Consider the following 18,159-nt stretch of genomic DNA (forward strand, 5'->3'; position numbering starts at 1 on the left):
AAAATGTGCTTTCCCAAATACAAGATTTGATAATGCAAGGAAGATGACATGAGCACCTAGCAAGTGGGAGTGGGCTGGGGGGTAGACATTGCTGAGATGGGGGTAGTTGTTGCCAGTGTTACTACTATTCTTTATCCATGTTCTGTCCACACAGCATTCTTGAGCCCTATCTTTTAAAGAATATGCACACAGACGTAGAATGTACAGAATATGTGTATACTATAGATAATAAGAGACCAGTTATTGTAAATAATGAAGGGGGCCTGGATAATGCCCCCCCGCTCAGAGATTATGTATAGGGAGCTCCAATACTGGGGAAATAGTGGGAGTAGAATCATCTGAGATTTCCTCCAAGTTTAATTCTGAATGTTGGGAAGACCTTTCACATTATAATACATTTCTTTCAGGAGGAGAAGGAAAGCAAGGACAATAAAGGGACCAATTAATACATGTCTCAATATTACATTATTAGACATTACTTTCCATTTTTCTTTCTGATGAGGAATTTTCTAAAATAATATTCTATTGCCAAAATGGTTACACTAGGGATTTTTCCTAGATTTCATGAAGGGATTAACTGGCATGTTACCTCAACCAGAGAAATTAGAGATTGCCATGCAAATTATAGTAGTTACCTTTTAAGATGATTACTAAGACACTTCCTAAAAGGTAGACGATTCCCTGAGGATGGAAGTTTACATGTGAGAGAACATGTTTAGAAGCTAATACAATATGTTTGATATGTGTGTGTTTTCCATACAGTAGTTCACTTTAACTCAACTAATGTTTATTAACACATTCTATATGTATGGAACTGTGCTAGGTATTCTGGGTTCATAAAAATTGACCCAATCCCTGCCTTCAAGAAGAGGACTTTATATGCCTTAAAAAATGCAGTTCTCACAAAAATCCCCTCCTCAGAAGTAGCTTCCATTGATATTGCCATTTGACAGATGAGGTAACTGAAAAATAGTGAGGTTAAGAAATCTTCCCAATATTACATGGCTGTCGAGTTGCTAAGTTGGGGAGTTGCCAAATCTGTCTTATTCCAAGAACTCCACTCTTACCCTAGAGGTAGATGGTAGCTAAAGTTGTAGGAGCAAAGGAGACCAGTAGAGAAGTAAATCTGCCTGAGATGGAAAAGTTACAATCAAGTGCTTTCTGTCTCTAGTCTGTGATAATGGGTAGCCCGAAGGCCAGTATGAGCCAAAGGTCTGATAAACTATGAGAAGCCAAAGCTATCTCAGGTTTTCTCATTTTGCTTATTTATAAGTTTATAAATCAAGGTTATTACATCTAAGGGTTTTGAATAGCACTCTTTTTTTTTTTCTTTTTGCGGTACGCGGGCCTCTCGCTGTTGTGGCCTCTCCCATGGCGGAGCACAGGCTCCGGACACGCAGGCTCAGCGGCCATGGCTCACGGGCCCAGCCGCTCCGCGGCATGTGGGATCCTCCCGGACCAGGGCACGAACCCGTGTCCCCTGCATCGGCAGGCAGACTCTCAACAACTGCGCCACCAGGGAAGCCCCTGAATAGCACTCTTGTTCTGTCTTGTCTTTCATTTGCCTGCCTTCCATGGACTTCATCAAACATACTTACCAACCTCATTTTTTAAAATTTTTATTGGAGTATAGCTGACTTACACTGTTGTGTTAGTTTCAGGTGTGCAGCAAAGTGAATATTATATGCACATATGCATATGTCTACTCTCTTTTAGATTCTTTTCCCATATAGCCGACCTCATTTTTTTTTTGTTTGTTTGGCCACGCCATGAGGCACGTGGGAATCTTAGTTCCCAGCCAGTGATCGAACCCTTACCCCCTGCAGTGGAAGCTCAGAGTCTTTTTTTTTTTCAGATCTGTTCTCTCTTTCTATGAGTTTGTTTGTTTGCTTGTTTGTTTTTGAAGTATAATTGACCTACAACACTGTGTTAGTTCCTGTTACGTAACATAGTCATTCGATATTTCTATACATTTCAAAGTGATCACCAGCATGTCTAGTTACCATATGTCAACATACAAAGACATTACATAGTTATTGACTACATATCCCACCCTGTGCATTTCATACCTGTGAGTCATTTATTTTGCAACTGGAAGTTTGCAAAGAAGTATGAACTTCCAGTTGACTTGCATTCTTAACCAAGAAACTTAGATCCCATGAATAAGGTGGTCTGGGGTAGTGAAAAGAGCATGCATGATTTGTGTCCAAAGGCCTGGCTTTTACTGCCTGCTCATGGATGCTGTGGCCTTGGAGCAGGTGTTCAGTCTTTCTGTAGCCAAGTTCCCTTCCTTGAAGACTGGCAGCGTGGAGTCTTAACCATTGGACCACCGGGGAAGTCCCCAACCACATTTTTCATATTCATGTTTTTGTTTTCTATCCGACCTCAGTTCTTTAAAAGTATTTAATCATTCATAAAACTAAACTTCTTGTTTCTGTTGCTTGTGCGATGGAAAGTAATCCAGAATATATGTGCCAAGATACAGTACTTTGAGAAGGAGAATTATGGATATTAGAAAAATCTTAATTTTCTTCTCTTGTTCATCCTGTGTTCCCTTTTACTACTGTAAACAAAGCAAAGCGTCTGTACTTAGAAAATCTCTTTAGAAACAGGCAATTTTTATCAAGTACAGACTTCTTAGTAAGTTTAACAAAACACTCTCTTGTTGGGAAAAAAAGCGCAACATAAATGAACACTAGTAGCAGTTTAATTCTTATTATGTTCTCGGTCTCCTTTCCAAAAATGTTGTTCTTCAGATTTAGAACTCTTTATTGAACCTTTCTGACAGTGATACAATAACTAAACTAAACCAAACCATCAATTAAATAGATGTTAAGTACTCTTTTCTCATCAGATTTGTTTTGTTCTGTTCTATTCTGTTTTATTCTATCTTATCCTATGCTATCCTATTGTGTTGGTGGTTCCTGTATCCTCCATCATAACCATTAACTTATCATATATCTTATTTGTTAAGCTATCCAGGTTCATCTTATACAGTGAGGATGTCTTTTTGTGCTTGCTTTTCACTTATGTGTGTCCATTCTCTCCATTACTCATCTGCTGTCCTGCAAATCCTGGCTCTTTTCTTTCTGACATAGTTAGGATCAGTACAGAAGGTTGTGTAACAAACTCAGAGGAGATTGCATAGGCTCCTCATCTTTGGCAAGAAAGTGATCATTACATGATAGGAGGAACCCTCAAATGCTGCTGTTTGCCATTGTTATCTTTGCCTCCTGCTCTTTATTGCCGCCTCCATGCCCTCTGCTTGTTGTCTCTCTCTGTATGTCCTATCCTCCTGACTCTCGTAAAAAGGTTAAGTTGTTCCTATTTTATTCTGTATCACAGGTTGGAATTATCCTTCACAGTTGGAATGCTGCTTCTTTTCTGAGATTTTTCTATGAATGAAAGGATTGTTTCCCCCATGCTTTCATTCAAGTCAGTTGCATTGTCTAGGATCTGACACAGTCTCCTTGGATTGTTGCAGATGTTCCCCCAACAAGTCAGGGGGTGGATCACAAGCAGGTCCAGCGAGAACTGGGAGATGTCGTACTACATCTCCACAACCCCACCGTCCTTTCTTCCTCTTCGGTCGAAGTGCATTGGACAGTGAGTCGTTGTTGCTGCCATAATATTTGATCTCAGTTTTAATAAGCAGATGACTTTGGAAGATCATTACCTGAAAAAATATATGTATATATAGAGAGATGCAACAGATAGTTAAATTATATATATCTGTTGCTTACCTCTCTACCAATGATAACTTTATAATCTAAGCATTGTTTATTATGGTAGCTGTGAAATGGCTTTAAACAGAGAAAAATTTCATCTTGTGTGTATTTTATATTATGCTGCAGTAACGAACTTTACCAGTCTCAGACAAAGCAAATTATATATTCATAGTACTATAACGATAGGATCATTAGCATATGAATTTTTGAAACTGAAAAGTATTTCTGAATAATATTAAGTAGTCTTTTAAAATTAGGAAGTGGAAAAATACATTTTATTTCCTCATCCCCTTGACAGTCTGACTTACTTCTAGATATCTGTTGTGGAAGTGCCATGATGCCTCACATTTCTGCATGAAGCATAGAAATTAGTATCTAATATTATACATAAAAGCTGAAAAAGCGGACGTATTACAAAAGATAGTGATTTGTTTTTAGTATTCTACTTTATGTAAACTAGAAAACTGTGGAATGAAGTCAGATAGAATTTTTTGGCATTGTGTCACATTTAATTTTCATAATTTTCTAAAAAGTCAATAAAAGGACATGAATGATTGCATTTTTATTTGTCATTTTAACAGGTGGACCAACAGTCTCAGTATATTCAAGGATACAAAATTCTTTATCGCCCGTTTGGAGCCAGCCATGGTGAATCAGAGTGGTTAGTTTTTGAAGTGAGGACTCCAACCAAAAATAGCGTGGTTATTCCTGATCTCAAAAAAGGAGTCAACTATGAAATTAAGGCTCGTCCTTTTTTTAATGAATTTCAAGGAGCAGATAGTGAAATTAAATTTGCCAAAACCCTAGAAGAAGGCAAGTATAACGAAATGTGTGGTTACTATGCATTGCGATACTTTTTTGTTAGGCTTTTATTAACTTAATGGAAAAGTATTAATGACATTAAGTCATAATATTAGTGACATTAATTATTAACTGTTTTGATAGTGAGCATTGTATTTTGTTAATAGGATTTATTTAATTAGAACTACTAAAAACCAAAATTCTATTATACTCGACTTGCTTTAGTAGTGGCCTATCTAAAAATGTGCGAATGTGTACATTGTGTTACTTAATGACATATTGGATATATTTAATTATTCAGAACTAAGATTCACATTTAAAGATGGAATTATTTTCAACTTGCTTGTCTTTCCATTAATTATTTTTCATTCATTTATCAAATGTTATTTTGAGTGATGATCCGTAAATAAGGTGAGTAATGTTTTGGTTTGCCCGGGACCTTCTGGGCTTAGCATTTTATGCCTCATGTCCCTGGAAACCCCTCAGCTCTAGACAAACCAGTATGTTTGGACACTCTATAACTAGAGATTAAAAATTAGTATTTACGTAAAGGTTAAAGGTTACATGTCACAAGTGTACTCTTTAAAAATAACCAGAATTTTTCCTAAAATGTCTTTATTACTTTGATTACAATAAATTATAGGATACAGTTAATAACATGGATGGTTAGTATTTATCTTTATGCTTTTGAACATTTTTAGGGAGAACATGGGACTAGGGTTACAGGGTAGGAGAAAGAGGAATTCTCCTGGGATGTTTTGTGGAGATAATCTATATAACTTTGGTTATGGAAAACTCACGATAACAATAGGTTAGTGATATCGAGGAAAAACAAATAGTTTGGGACTATTCATATTGAATGAGATACATCTTTAAAACATATACATATATGGATATAAATTTTATATGTTTTTGTTTAAATGTTAAATGCCTGCTTTCAGTGTTCTCTAATGTGCTCATAATATATCTACTTTTTAAAACAATTTCATAGCACCCAGTGCCCCACCCCAAAGTGTAACTGTATCAAAGCATGATGGAAATGGAACTGCAATTCTTGTCAGTTGGCAGCCACCTCCTGAAGATACTCAGAATGGAATGGTCCAAGAGTATAAGGTAAATAAATACATATATAGCAATTTACTGATGGACACCGCTCTCCCCTGCGGAAAAAAGGAAAAAAAAAAAAAAAAGCAACCTTGGTTAAATTGTTCATGGATATTTGGCGCCATCTGCTGGTGCACACAGCAGCATGTAAAATTATTTTTTAAATACTTTCCTGTTTATTCAATAATTGTGGAATAATTTTTTCTTAAGCCGTTTGAAAAAAAGAATTTAAAAGAGAGACTTTACCTGGTCACAGTACATATAGGTACATATAATTTCACACAAACAACAAACGTAAAGGCTAATAAAAGAATCTTTTTTTTTCCCCTTAAAAAACAGCTTAAATACATTTTGCAGAATTAGTTTGCCCCATAGAATTGTATCAGATATGGTTTGACGTCTTTCTTTTAACATGTTTGGAATTTTTTAACATTGGAGCTAAGTTGGAAAAATTATTTTATTGTGCCTGAAAATTCTTTTATAAACCTTGTTTTCATCTCTAAACAAAATTTTATGTCTCAGAGGAAATTCAATTATAAACTTCTGTATATATTTAAACGAATTTTTTAAACGTATGATGTATTGTCAAGTAATGTAATCCAGTGATTCTGAATAATTATTTTTACCTGTGAAGTTATCAGCTCTAATCATTGAATTTAGAGAGGGTTATATAGATTCATCTCCAGCAAATATTTTCAAGCATGCCAAGGTACAATAAAAATTAAGGACATGAGATTTATCCTGTTAATGAATATACATTAAAGCACAGTTTTAATGAGCTATGATAAATGAATAAACGATAGATTGAATTAGGGAAATCTCAACAGAGAGTAAATTTTATGTGTATTTTTTCAACACTTATGTAGACACACTACATACTAGAAGACTTTTAACTGTAAAACGTATTTCTATAGACACTGCCTTATATGTCCATTATACCTCAGTATTTTTCTAGTTACTAGCTAAATTATGATACTTTGTAAATTATCTCATATATGTAAATATTTGTATATGTTTATTGATATGAAACTGATGTTAAGAAGGTGAACACATTTACCTTCTACAGGTAGTTATATGCTAACATCAGAATCACTTATGGAATCATTTTCCAAATATAGGTGCCTGGCCACCATTCTCAGAGATTCTGATTCAGGAAGTCTAATAAGGCCCTTGCATATATACTTTGGTAGATCTTTCCAGGTGATTCTGTTGTGCACTTTCGGATAATACCCAAATAAAGATCATAAGTGTACTTTTGAGTACCAAATTAATTTGTACAATGACCAAATATACTGAGCTCAATTTTAGGTATAACAGTTTATTTTAAAATGATTTTTAAAAACAAACTAAAAACCCCTGTATGACAGTTGCATGTACTTTAAAAGGGCAACATATTTTTAAAGTATTTAAAATACTGCCATAAATGTGCTGTGGATATTTTAGGGTATTTCAAATAGATCTTCTACTGTAATTGAGTCATTAAAAGGTAAGAGTCTCTACACTTTCAAGTGCCTTCTCATGAGTTTCAAGGTTATTTCAAGACTGGGAAGTGATGGGGTGCTATCGTTCAGTCCAGAAAAATAAACCATCATAGAGATTTTCAAGCATATAAAATGTGGCGATGTCTCAGCTCTTAAGCGAAATTGTGTAATGTAGGCATTTTCCCCTAAGAGTCAAAACTCATTTCTCTCCTAAAGAAATGTGAAAGGGTGGATTTCACTTAACTTCATGGTCAATTTAAAATAATAAAATGCCTTTCACAACCTGATTGACTGGTACAAAATCAGTTTGTGGCTTTGGTTCAGCTGTGTAATGTAATTGAGGGGAAAAAAGTCACAAAGGACTCTTTATTTCCAAATGGTCGGACCCTAGTATAGAGTCTGACCATTTGTTGGTATTATGCATTGAAATTATATTAAAATGATATTAACTTTCAAAGAAAAAAATTAAAGGTTCTTGCCCGTGTGATAGAGGACACTGACACTCTTAGATTTATTTGAAATCCCATTTCCTGTTACAGTTTAGACAATAGGCTACTTGAAACTAATCCTACACCTTGCTTAAGGACATCGTAAAGAATATAGAGCATGTTTTACTACTCCATGGATCATTTTCTTATAGAAACTGAGTCCAAATACTGTCATGCATCATATTCAAGCTCTATAACATTGCAAAAGATCACTCTAATAATTAAATAATCCGTCAGTGAAATTTAAATTAAGGATTATAGCATAGTTCAGAAATCTTAATTTCCTGAAAATAACTTCCTACCACAAATATCAAAATTAATGAGACATACAATAATTTTCTTATTAGGAGAATATTTTTCTTTTAAATCAAATATGTATTGTTATTCTTTATGATCTTATATATGTTATTAAAGGCTAATTAAAATTACTGTAAATACAAGATCAGAGTGCTATGTTTCTTTCATTTTTCCTTTCAGTGCTATTTTTCTTTCAAATTTTTCTTTCATTTTCAACCTACCATAGGTGGAATAAATCCTAGAATGATCCTTACTCTTTATGTTCAGTTTTATTTTTAAAAACCATGTTTATGCCAAGATACTTTAGATTATTCAGAAGCTCTCTCTATTTAAATCAACTGTTTCTCAATTTTGACATGAAAGGTGATGGGACTGTGACAGCACCAGGGAATTTTATCTAGAGAACTGTTGAAGTAAAGTATTAGACACAGAGTTTCCTACTCATTTTTGTTTTGTGATATCTGGTCAGCTAGTATTATGCAAGTCCATAGTAGGAATGAAAATACTGAATGATAATAGGTAAGTTATTGTTCTTTAGATGTATACAGCTTTTTGCAAGTTCCTTTTATTTTTTCCTGGCATATAATTTCTAGGTGTTAAAAAAACAAAAAATCCTGATGATAAGGTTAATAAGAACCAGGGTCTTGGTAGAATCATTTGTGGAATCATCTGATATAATCCTTTGTAGAAACTTTTATAGAATCACCTGGTATAATCCTTTAAAAGTATATAAGAAAGTTCAAGGAGGTCTTTAAGGTACTACTAAGGTACTACTAGGTTTGACTAGAAGAGTCTTCTCAGAACTAGATCCAGGGGATAAATGACTTTTGAAACTTCCTACATTAGGTTCATGATAAGTCTGAACTCTGTCTAAGTCTAAAATCACAGTGCTGATCTTTGCATTAACTTATATAATTTGTTGTGTTCTTCTTATAGGTTTGGTGTCTGGGCAATGAAACTCGATACCATATAAACAAGACAGTAGATGGTTCCACCTTTTCTGTGGTTATTCCCTCACTGGTTCCTGGGATCCGGTATAGCGTAGAGGTGGCAGCCAGCACTGGGGCGGGAGCCGGGGTGAAGAGTGAGCCACAGTTCATCCAGTTAGGTGAGTGCCAGTGCAGATCTGGGTTGAAAGACATATCAGTGTACCCACTGTCCTGCTTTTCTTTTTGGTATATAGTGGAACCAACCATTGCAAGTTGAATAGGCTATGGAATGTGGCAATAGAATTATGAAAATGATGGTGTTAGCTTTATTTTACCTATCTATAATATCACAACTGAATTTAAACTTATCCAAGCACACATTTTTAAATGATATTTTAAGCAAAAGGCTGTCAGTATTGTGTCATCCTAATCCTGTCCTATTGAATTTTTTTCATCTTTTCAATAAATACTATTAATTGAGCAACAAGGATGCCTCAGGGAACAGGAAAGATGCAGTCTGCACCTGCATGGAACTTACAGTGGTTTGGGTTTAAAAAGAAACAACTTAAACTAGGTATTGGAAGTTTACAGCAATATGCAATTTATATTCACGATTTATGTGTCTTTAAAATTGCATTGCTTTTGATAACAAAAAAGATAGATTGAGATGTAAAAGAGCATTGGAATATGACATATGCTAATTACTTAGAAAGTTAAAAATGCAATGTGTGCTTCAAAAGTGGTTAGATGAATAAAAAAGAAACACAAAAACCTGACAGAAGCCTTAGTTACCACACTTCATGATAGACAATGTGGCATGAACATAAAATTCAAATTTATTGGTTACCAGTAAAATCTGAAACAAACAACAAAAAAACAGCACCAAAATTATAAATGGAAAGGGGAGAGAAAAGGGTCAGATATTAAGAGGTGACATTTAAATTAAGATACTAAGAAGTATATAGTCAACTTTGTTTGTTCCTTTCACATCAGAAGTTAAGCATTAGTAATATTTCATGCCAGTTACTAAATTATGAAAATGAATCAGATACATGAATCTTTATATATCACAAATAAGTATATAGTACTGTTGCATGTTGATAATATTGATGACATCTTAGAAATTATTTCAGAACAAAATTAAGAAGCATTCCACTGTGAATAAACTTTGTTGCTGTACGTAATGAACTTTGCATTCAATTTGGAAACGGCTATTGATGTTCCAGTGTTAAGACTGCTACCCGCTGTAACAGATAACACTTGCAGAACTTCTGGAGTGCAATATAATAAAGTCTACCTGAAGTCCAATGGTTGTAGCTATGGAGGGTCACAGACTGATGAGATGTCCCTTCTTTAACACGGGGCTTCCAAGGTTGACCCTGGGCCAGAAGAAAGGAAGAAAAGAAACACGTAGTGTGGAGGAGGGTTTAAATGGTGCACATCACTGCTGCACAGAGCTTAGTCTTGTGATTCCAAACAGATGAATGGCAACACTGCAAAATCAAGTAACTGGCTAGGGAGCTACCTCCCAACAGCTCTATGCTATGAGAGTACCATTCACGTCTTTAGTGGAGGGCTTGCTGCTTCTGCCACAGCCATTGGCCAGAATTTGATTTTTGGATTATCTTTTACAACGAGCACTTTTTTTTCAACAGAGATTATAATATACACAACTTTTAAGCAAAAAGAGCTTCATGGTTTATTTCTGGTTCATTTATTCCAAAATTTTTAGGCAATACCGAAAACTATGTTTAAAAATTGCTTGATGTATCTGTTACAACGTTATCTAAGGTATGGGGGAAAATAGTCTGAACATAGATCCTTTTACTCAAATAGTTGCCTAGTTTTGTGAAAAGTCAGTATTAACTTATTAAAACTGAAATTAAAAGTTACATGGTGATGACCTTATACATTGTCATGTCATTTACTTATTTTGTATAATATATGACTTTCAGTACTGGGTTTTCAAATATGAATTAGAAAAAGGACCATGTGTAATTTTATTTATTTAAGATTTAAATCATGGGATTTAAGGGTCAAATTGGTTTTCTTGAAATTATAGATGTGTTCCAATTTTCCATATCTTAATATAGCCTCAGCTGCAGTGAGACAAAGACTGAGGTACAGAGAGGCCATTTTAATTCATTAGTCACACCACACTTTATTCTGTTAAGCCCATCTGGTCGTCTGCATGGAACCTCTCTTGGCTGTCTGCATAAAATCTGAAGCTACCCAACTTAACCTTGCACAAATAACCATGAAATCTATAAACCTAGCAGATACAAAGGGTGTAGTAGAAATAAAAGAAGAGTCAGCTTGGTGAACTTTCAGAGGATGAAGTGCTTGTAGGATAACCATAGATAAAAGAGTCTGGAACATGAAATAAAACTTTCAGTCAACAAACAGTTGAAGGCAGGTGACGGCAACTGCTTGTGAAAATAGGTTTTTCAGACTTGACCCTCCATAGAATGAAATCTGGAATTCTGTTCAAGAAAAAAGCAAATAAAAAACACACGCATGGGCTTCCCTGGTGGTGCAGTGGTTGAGAGTCCGCCTGCCGATGCAGGGGACACAGGTTCGTGCCCCGGTGTGGGAAGATCCGGATGGGCCCGTGAGCCATGGCTGCTGAGCCTGCGCGTCCGGAGCCTGTGCTCCGCAATGGGAGAGGCCACAACAGTGAGAGGCCCGCGTACCGCAAAAAAAAAAAAAAAAAAAAAACACACGCATGCACAACACGCGTAGCAATTTAGCCTTTTTACGTAGAAAGGGGTGCTATTTTCCTAAGACTGTTTCCTTAGCCATTGAATGCTACTTATTTTACCTGCCAGTGTCTTAACAGGATGCAATGTCATTTAATAAGAAAAAATAATCAGTAAGCATTTTTTTTTCTGTTAGAGAAATGTTATTCATAACTAATGAGTTATACCAATTATTTTTCTTGGAAAAAAACAGTTTTGGACTGAAACAAATGTTTCTACTTTAAAGCGGGTGGTGTTAGCAGAACATTTTCAGAGTCAAATGCACGGGCTTCAGTAGTTGTGGCACGTGGGCTCAGTAGTTGTGGCGCATGGGCTTAGTTGCTCCGAGAATAGCAATAAATTCTATCAGTTTTTAATTCTTGAATCAAAATAGCTGACAGAAAACGGGAGACTTTTTGACTATTCATAACACTTGATAATTCTTGCCCATATTTAATGAACGTTCTTATAGCTATTGCTGGCCGTGTTCATTATTTTAAAAGGAAGATTTTTCATAGTTCTTTCAATGGTAACATGATTTTAATTTTTCATTGTTTTTTTATTAATGATTCTGAATTTTTTTGTTTTTTGCGGTACGCGGGCTACTCACTGCTGTGGCCCCTTCTCGCTGCGGAGCACAGGCTCCGGACGGACGCGCAGGCTCAGCGGCCATGGCCCACGGGCCCAGCCGCTCCGCGGCACGCGGGATCCTCCCAGACCGGGGCACGGACCCGCGTCCCCTGCATCGGTAGGCAGACTCCCAACCACTGCACCACCAGGGAAGCCCAACGATTCCGAATTTTTAGAGACCCTTCTAAACACAGTTTCAAACAATGTGTTTCTGAGGCAGTTAAGTGTCTTAGACTATTCAAGGGTGAGAGGAGGGGAGATACACACACACACACACACACACAATTTTTTTTCATTGTCTCATTGAGTTTTACACCCAAATTAACCCAAAGACGGCTTTTCAGATTCTCATGGAAACCCCGTGTCACCTGAGGACCAAGTCAGCCTTGCTCAGCAGATCTCAGACGTTGTGAAGCAGCCAGCGTTCATCGCAGGAATCGGGGCAGCCTGTTGGATCATCCTTATGGTTTTTAGCATCTGGCTGTACCGACACCGGAAGAAGAGAAATGGGCTGACTAGTACTTATGCGGGTATCAGAAAAGGTATTAGCTTTCCTAAGCTTTCCATATTTTACTGTGTTTACATAACTCTTCATTTTAATCTGTGACTCCAAGTTATTCATGATTACGCGTATCCTATATGAAATTATTTTAATATATAAAGATTTTCAAAAGTGCTTTTATTTTATTGCAATATCTGGGTATAACCTCCTCTTGAGTATCAGTACTATAAATAGGCTTATCGGTTTCAGGCCCAGTTCCTTTAAAATATATTTCACCAGGGTAGGTCTACACTTCGTTGTGATACCATTCCCTTGTTCTCTTAGGGAATTACTGTATATTCTGGAGGAAACTTTTTAATCTCCTTGTCACAGGAATTATAAATACAAGCTTTGGACTGTCACACAATTTTAAAGGGCGTGTTCTTGCCCTTTGTAAAGCTAAAGAGATTATTTATAAATAATGATATTTCTGATTATTTCTGATTATTTACGAAATAGTTTCTTAATAAATGTGCTTCACTTTTCAGAGCGAGGAGGTTTAGAACTTTTTTATTGTTAAATTTAAAGTTGCAGAGCTGAATATGTATATACTGTTAATGGGTGATGATGATTTGTTAGAAAATGTGTTTACAGTTTAGAAGAGAATGTTTATTTAGCTGCAATTGTTTACAATTTTATGGACGAGCCAAATGTGCTAAGGATTTCACAGACACTTTTACCACATATTCTCGAAGTCTGTAGGTTGGTGGTTTGTATTTTATATTTTGTGATGAGGTTGTTAACACTATCAGATAGATAATCCTTTTGCCTTTCCCTCCTCCAATAGCTTCATCCGCTCTGGGCATCAGATCTGGGCTCTAAGGCTCGGTGATTGTGAGTCCCAGTTTTCAGGCCACTGTCCCAATTTATGTCTTTAGTCCAACTAAATTATTTACAGTGCTCCTTCGACTCTTAAAATTGTCCTAGTTTTTGGATGGCAAATTATACACTCACCCTAGTTATAGGGTCCACACTTAAGTCTAAGATAACATTTTTGCTGCCAAGCAAATTTAAAGGATGACCAGTAAACACATACCCCCTGCACCATCACCACCCTTTAAAAAAAATTGTCTACATATTTCCTAAGTGAACATTTCCTACGTGGCTTGGCCAAGTCATTTCTCTGATCAATGATATGGCAAAGTCAGAATTTGTTAGTGCTAGCTAGACCTTTTCTCAATGAAAAGTTCTATTGAATATCCCTGTACGCTTGTAAAACAGTCTGGGACAACAGTCTTAAAATATTTGTGCCCTTGGTCCCAAGGTGTCTTGGCAAGAGTCAACACAAATTCATCACCCACACTGTGGAAATCCATGAATGTGCCTCCTGTCCATGGCTCCACAGCAATCTCTTCGTGTACCTACGTTCACCTTAGTGTTATCATCCTTAAATATGTCTTTTTCAGATATGTGTCCTATGCAGAGATAAAGCAAAATGTCAGTATCCCTGCCTGTGAAATGGAAAACGAGGGCTGGGAGGTTACTGCAAAGAGACTGGGTGCTCGTTACGTATACAAAGTAGATCAATGTCAGGCACACGTGTTACCATATAAAACCCTTGACTGAAAAACAAGGCAGAGAAGGGGTTTGTGGGTGTCTGTGTGTTGTGAAGCCGGGCAGGGGCAGGCTGTTGGGAGCTGTGCGTTTGAAATCCCATTTGAATGAAGAAAAGTGACTAATTAACGTCTAGACTCCTGAATTCCCCAGGAATCCTGTATTTTTTATTGCCATGAAGTCTGATAGCTGTGTAGTTGTAACAATTGAATGCTCTCTCTCGTCTTGAAATCTAAATATGTGACATGAAACCCTCTCCCCTTCTGAAATGTTTCTTTTCTTTTACTAATGTACTTTAAGCATGCCGGCAAATGCCTATGTGCTCTTTCTGCAAAACCTGTTAAACTAATATCATTGTCCTTTTAACTAGCTTGTGTTTAAGCAGAAATCGTAGAACATAATTACAAATGTAATTGGTGAGCATTCGATTCTGCTTTCCTCACTTTGCCGTGTTAGCACTTTTTCATAATTCTGGTTGTATGCAGTTTTGAAAAGTGCATCCTGAAATCTTAAATTGTCTATGCCCAAAACAATGCTGGTAATTCTAAGAAGAAAGGAAGTGAAGTATTTTAAAGAAATCAATAGGCTGTTGACCTATAAACCATCAAACCAGAGTGTGACTTTCGGGTAATAGTGAGCATTTTTAACATTTCCCCCCTACATTTATCCGGAGGTGTACCCTCTGCTCGTACCCCTTGTCCACATACATCCACGTAGTGGGAGTTTATTTTATTACTGGAAGCTTTGAGAATTAAGTTGTCCTTTGGTGTATAAGCTGTAAAAAATTCATTTAGGCAGAACTCTCTTCATCTCTTTTCCAGTTCCTTAAACTGAGGTTAGCAGTGGGCTAGGAATACTGACGGGGACCTTTCATTTTTTGCCTGTGTCCTTTTTATTGCAAATTAATGTCCAGGCACTGCATTCTTGCTTGAGTAGCTTTACTTTCAAATGTACCTCTTTATTATTTTTTATGAGGACTGGTTACTACGGCTCTGAATTTTTGATTGTAGCTAAATTACATTGACTCTCTGGAAAGACCTGACTGAAAGAAGACACAGTAGAATTCCTAAGACAGAGACCGCTGTGCAGCAAAGGAAGCCCAGTGTATAAACTGGATCCCCAGCATTGAGGGTTTTGTTTTTGTTCCTCCTCGTATGCTCAGAAATAAAATGGTTTGGTAAGAAGTGACAGTTGTAAAGGATGCTACGGCATTTGAATTTGCAACCCCAGTGCTCTAATCTTCAAGTAAATTTCTTGGAGAAGTTCAAATGTGAAGTGGAAAATACATTTTTGGCAGCTTTTTGATCCGTGATAAGTAATCAACATTCTAGTTTGTGTGTATTAAGGATTTCTTTAAAGCAAATTTTAGTCTACAAGGAAGTAATGTAGATTTCCTTGCTTTCTTTACCAGAGCAGTGTTTACTTTAAATTAACGTGAAGAGCTTGGAAAAAATGTCAGCCTCCTCCCTGTATGAAATGACATGGAAATAGCTGCGGTGTTATCCAACACCCAGGAATGAGAGAAGATAGGAAAAGTGGCAGAGGCAAGGCTGCTACTTTTGAGGTCTGCAGTTCAATTTGAGGCATTATTGATTGGATTAAGATTTATAACTGCAGGGTGAAGGTTTTCAGAGGGGCATTATTGTTCTATTGTTTAGCTTTTGGTGTGGTATTTAAAAAAAAAAATGCTTAGCCTACTTCTAGGAAGCTTCTAAATGTAAACTATAATAGAGAAGTTGAAGTTTAAAGCTCCCCATTTTTCCTGTCCATTCACAAATTTCTATCATGATAAAAATGTAGCATTACAGTGTTTGTAGGATAAGTATCAGGCATTTCTTGGCAGTGAAACAATTCAGTTTTATGGGTTTTTTTGTTCCAGTTCTTTCTTTGCTTGCTGCCTTCCTTTCTTCCTTCCTTCTTTCCTTCTTTCTTTCCCTCCTTTCCTCCTTCCCTTTCCCCTTCTCTTCCTTCCTTCCTTCCTCCCTCCTTCCATCTCTTTCTTCCTTTTTCCTCTTTCTTTCTTTCTTTCCCCCCTCTTTCTTTCTTTCTTTTTCTTTCTTTCTCTTTCTCTCTCCTTCTTTCTTTTTCTTCCCCCCTCCTCCCTCCCTCCCTCCCTCTCTTTCTTTCTCTTTTTGTCTTTCTATCTTTCTCTCTGTCTCCTTCCCTCTGTCTCTCTTTCGATGATGAATACTTAAACACACCTATTGGTTAGCCCACTTTAATAAGCCTTTACTTTAAGATTTCTAGATAAGGTTTACGCAAGACTCTGATAATACTTGTTTAAGAACCCATTATCCAATGTTTGGAAATGATTAATAGTAGAGGACTCCTGTTTGTACTAAAGCCATGAGCTAAATCTCTATTACTAAATGCAGGGGTCATTTGCAGGCTAACCCAGCACAATCCCCACCCCCTCCCGTCCTAGAACGTCAGATCCTTCAAAATGGTACCTCAGAGACAAGCTTCTTTTTTAACCTCAGATTTGGTTTTATTAATATATCAGAGTGTCAGAACTACTGGCCTAGTTATTTACATTTGTTTTATGTTCAGCTGTCTGCTTGATTTATACTAATGTGATATGGTCCCTTTCTCTCTTCAGCTTAATAACTGGTTTATATTTTGTTTTGATTTTTCAGTCCCGTCTTTTACCTTCACACCAACAGGTATATATTTGCGCTTACCCCCCCCTCCTTTTCTTTGTTAGTTCGGCATGTGTTGTACTGTTGTGTTTCTGTTTTTATTTCATTTTCTGCAGTAAGCTGGGGGGACAGGACTTACAATGGAAGACAAGTACATTTACTCATGCCAGGCATGCACTTGAAGTAGAAATGGTTGGTGTTGCCTGTCATTCCTTCAATGCCGTTACTTATTCGTGACTCCGCATTGCATCTTAGCCTTGTTTGCATGTGTTTCATTAGATGGACACACTGTTTCTACCCTCAGCATGATTTAACATGCTAATGATCACATTGATTATTTCAGACTTGGCAGTGCATTTTTTTCCCTTAACTTAAGCTTTCAGGTTTTCAAACAAAAATTTCTCTCCCTTGCAATTCTCTATCCATACAATCAACATTCTTAAAGGTAACCAAAACATCCAGCACATGTGAAAGATAAAACTTGTCATTTTCCCTAAGTCCGAGCACTAAGATTCCATTCCATTCAGTTTCTTTCAAAGTGGGTCCTCTTCTTTCGATTCACCTTTAGTAAAAGATGTACCTGTAGCCTTTCCTCCTCGGTTTTAATCCAGTTATTATAATCACTGGGAGCACTTATCTCTCCTTAACAGACTCCCAGTTTGGAGTTCTTCTAAGTAGCAGAATTTGGCAGCTTTTAGAAACATATTTCTCCTTAGAAAATGGGTCTATATTTACAGACACGCTAATATCCTTAACCCCTTGGCTGACTATGTGCAAATCTTTTTCTGTTATGGCTAAATTTTATACCCATAATTTATTAAGCCGAGGATGCTTTCAAGAGCATTAAAATATATTTTCAATATGTATACATGTCTGATGAAAATACATTGAGAAGGGTTTTCACAAGCCACAGTAAAAACTAGGTCGCTTTCATTACTAATCACAACTTGGCATACATCTTTGTGTGTGGAGAGAAAGAAGGTTTATTTTAACATTTATCTTTGTCTTACTGGTACTCATATTTCTGGGGAAATGGTCTGGTAGGTTTTTTTCTTCCCAAATTTAAGACTCCACTTACATAAAATCATGAAATTACATGAAAATAATAAATTCAAAATTGGAATCTATGAGAATGTGAATGTACAAACGTGTAATAGTTATAGTTAATAAGAGTGAACTGAAGTTGGCTTCTGCTTAGTTTACAACCTTGTTGGCACGTAAAGAAAATA

General features: G+C 36.5%; 1 protein-coding gene across 10 annotated transcripts in view; it reads left to right on the forward strand.

Annotated features, from left to right (window-relative positions):
* ROBO1 (roundabout guidance receptor 1) overlaps positions 1-18,159 on the forward strand; it is a 403,232-nt gene that overhangs the window by 334,504 nt on the left and 50,569 nt on the right. For 6 of the 10 annotated variants that reach the window (XM_032630727.1, XM_032630729.1, XM_032630732.1 and 3 more), the window contains 6 exons: positions 3,485-3,606; positions 4,310-4,541; positions 5,521-5,642; positions 8,836-9,007; positions 12,541-12,738; positions 16,928-16,954. In XM_032630727.1, the coding sequence (XP_032486618.1) occupies positions 3,485-3,606; positions 4,310-4,541; positions 5,521-5,642; positions 8,836-9,007; positions 12,541-12,738; positions 16,928-16,954 (873 nt within the window). The remainder of the gene's footprint in view (positions 1-3,484; positions 3,607-4,309; positions 4,542-5,520; positions 5,643-8,835; positions 9,008-12,540; positions 12,739-16,927; positions 16,955-18,159) is intronic. The other 4 variants (XM_032630728.1, XM_032630733.1, XM_032630731.1 and 1 more) reach the window with 1 other exon arrangement.

This window comes from Phocoena sinus, chromosome 4 (assembly GCF_008692025.1).
Source record: "Phocoena sinus isolate mPhoSin1 chromosome 4, mPhoSin1.pri, whole genome shotgun sequence".
Lineage (NCBI taxonomy): Eukaryota > Metazoa > Chordata > Mammalia > Artiodactyla > Phocoenidae > Phocoena > Phocoena sinus.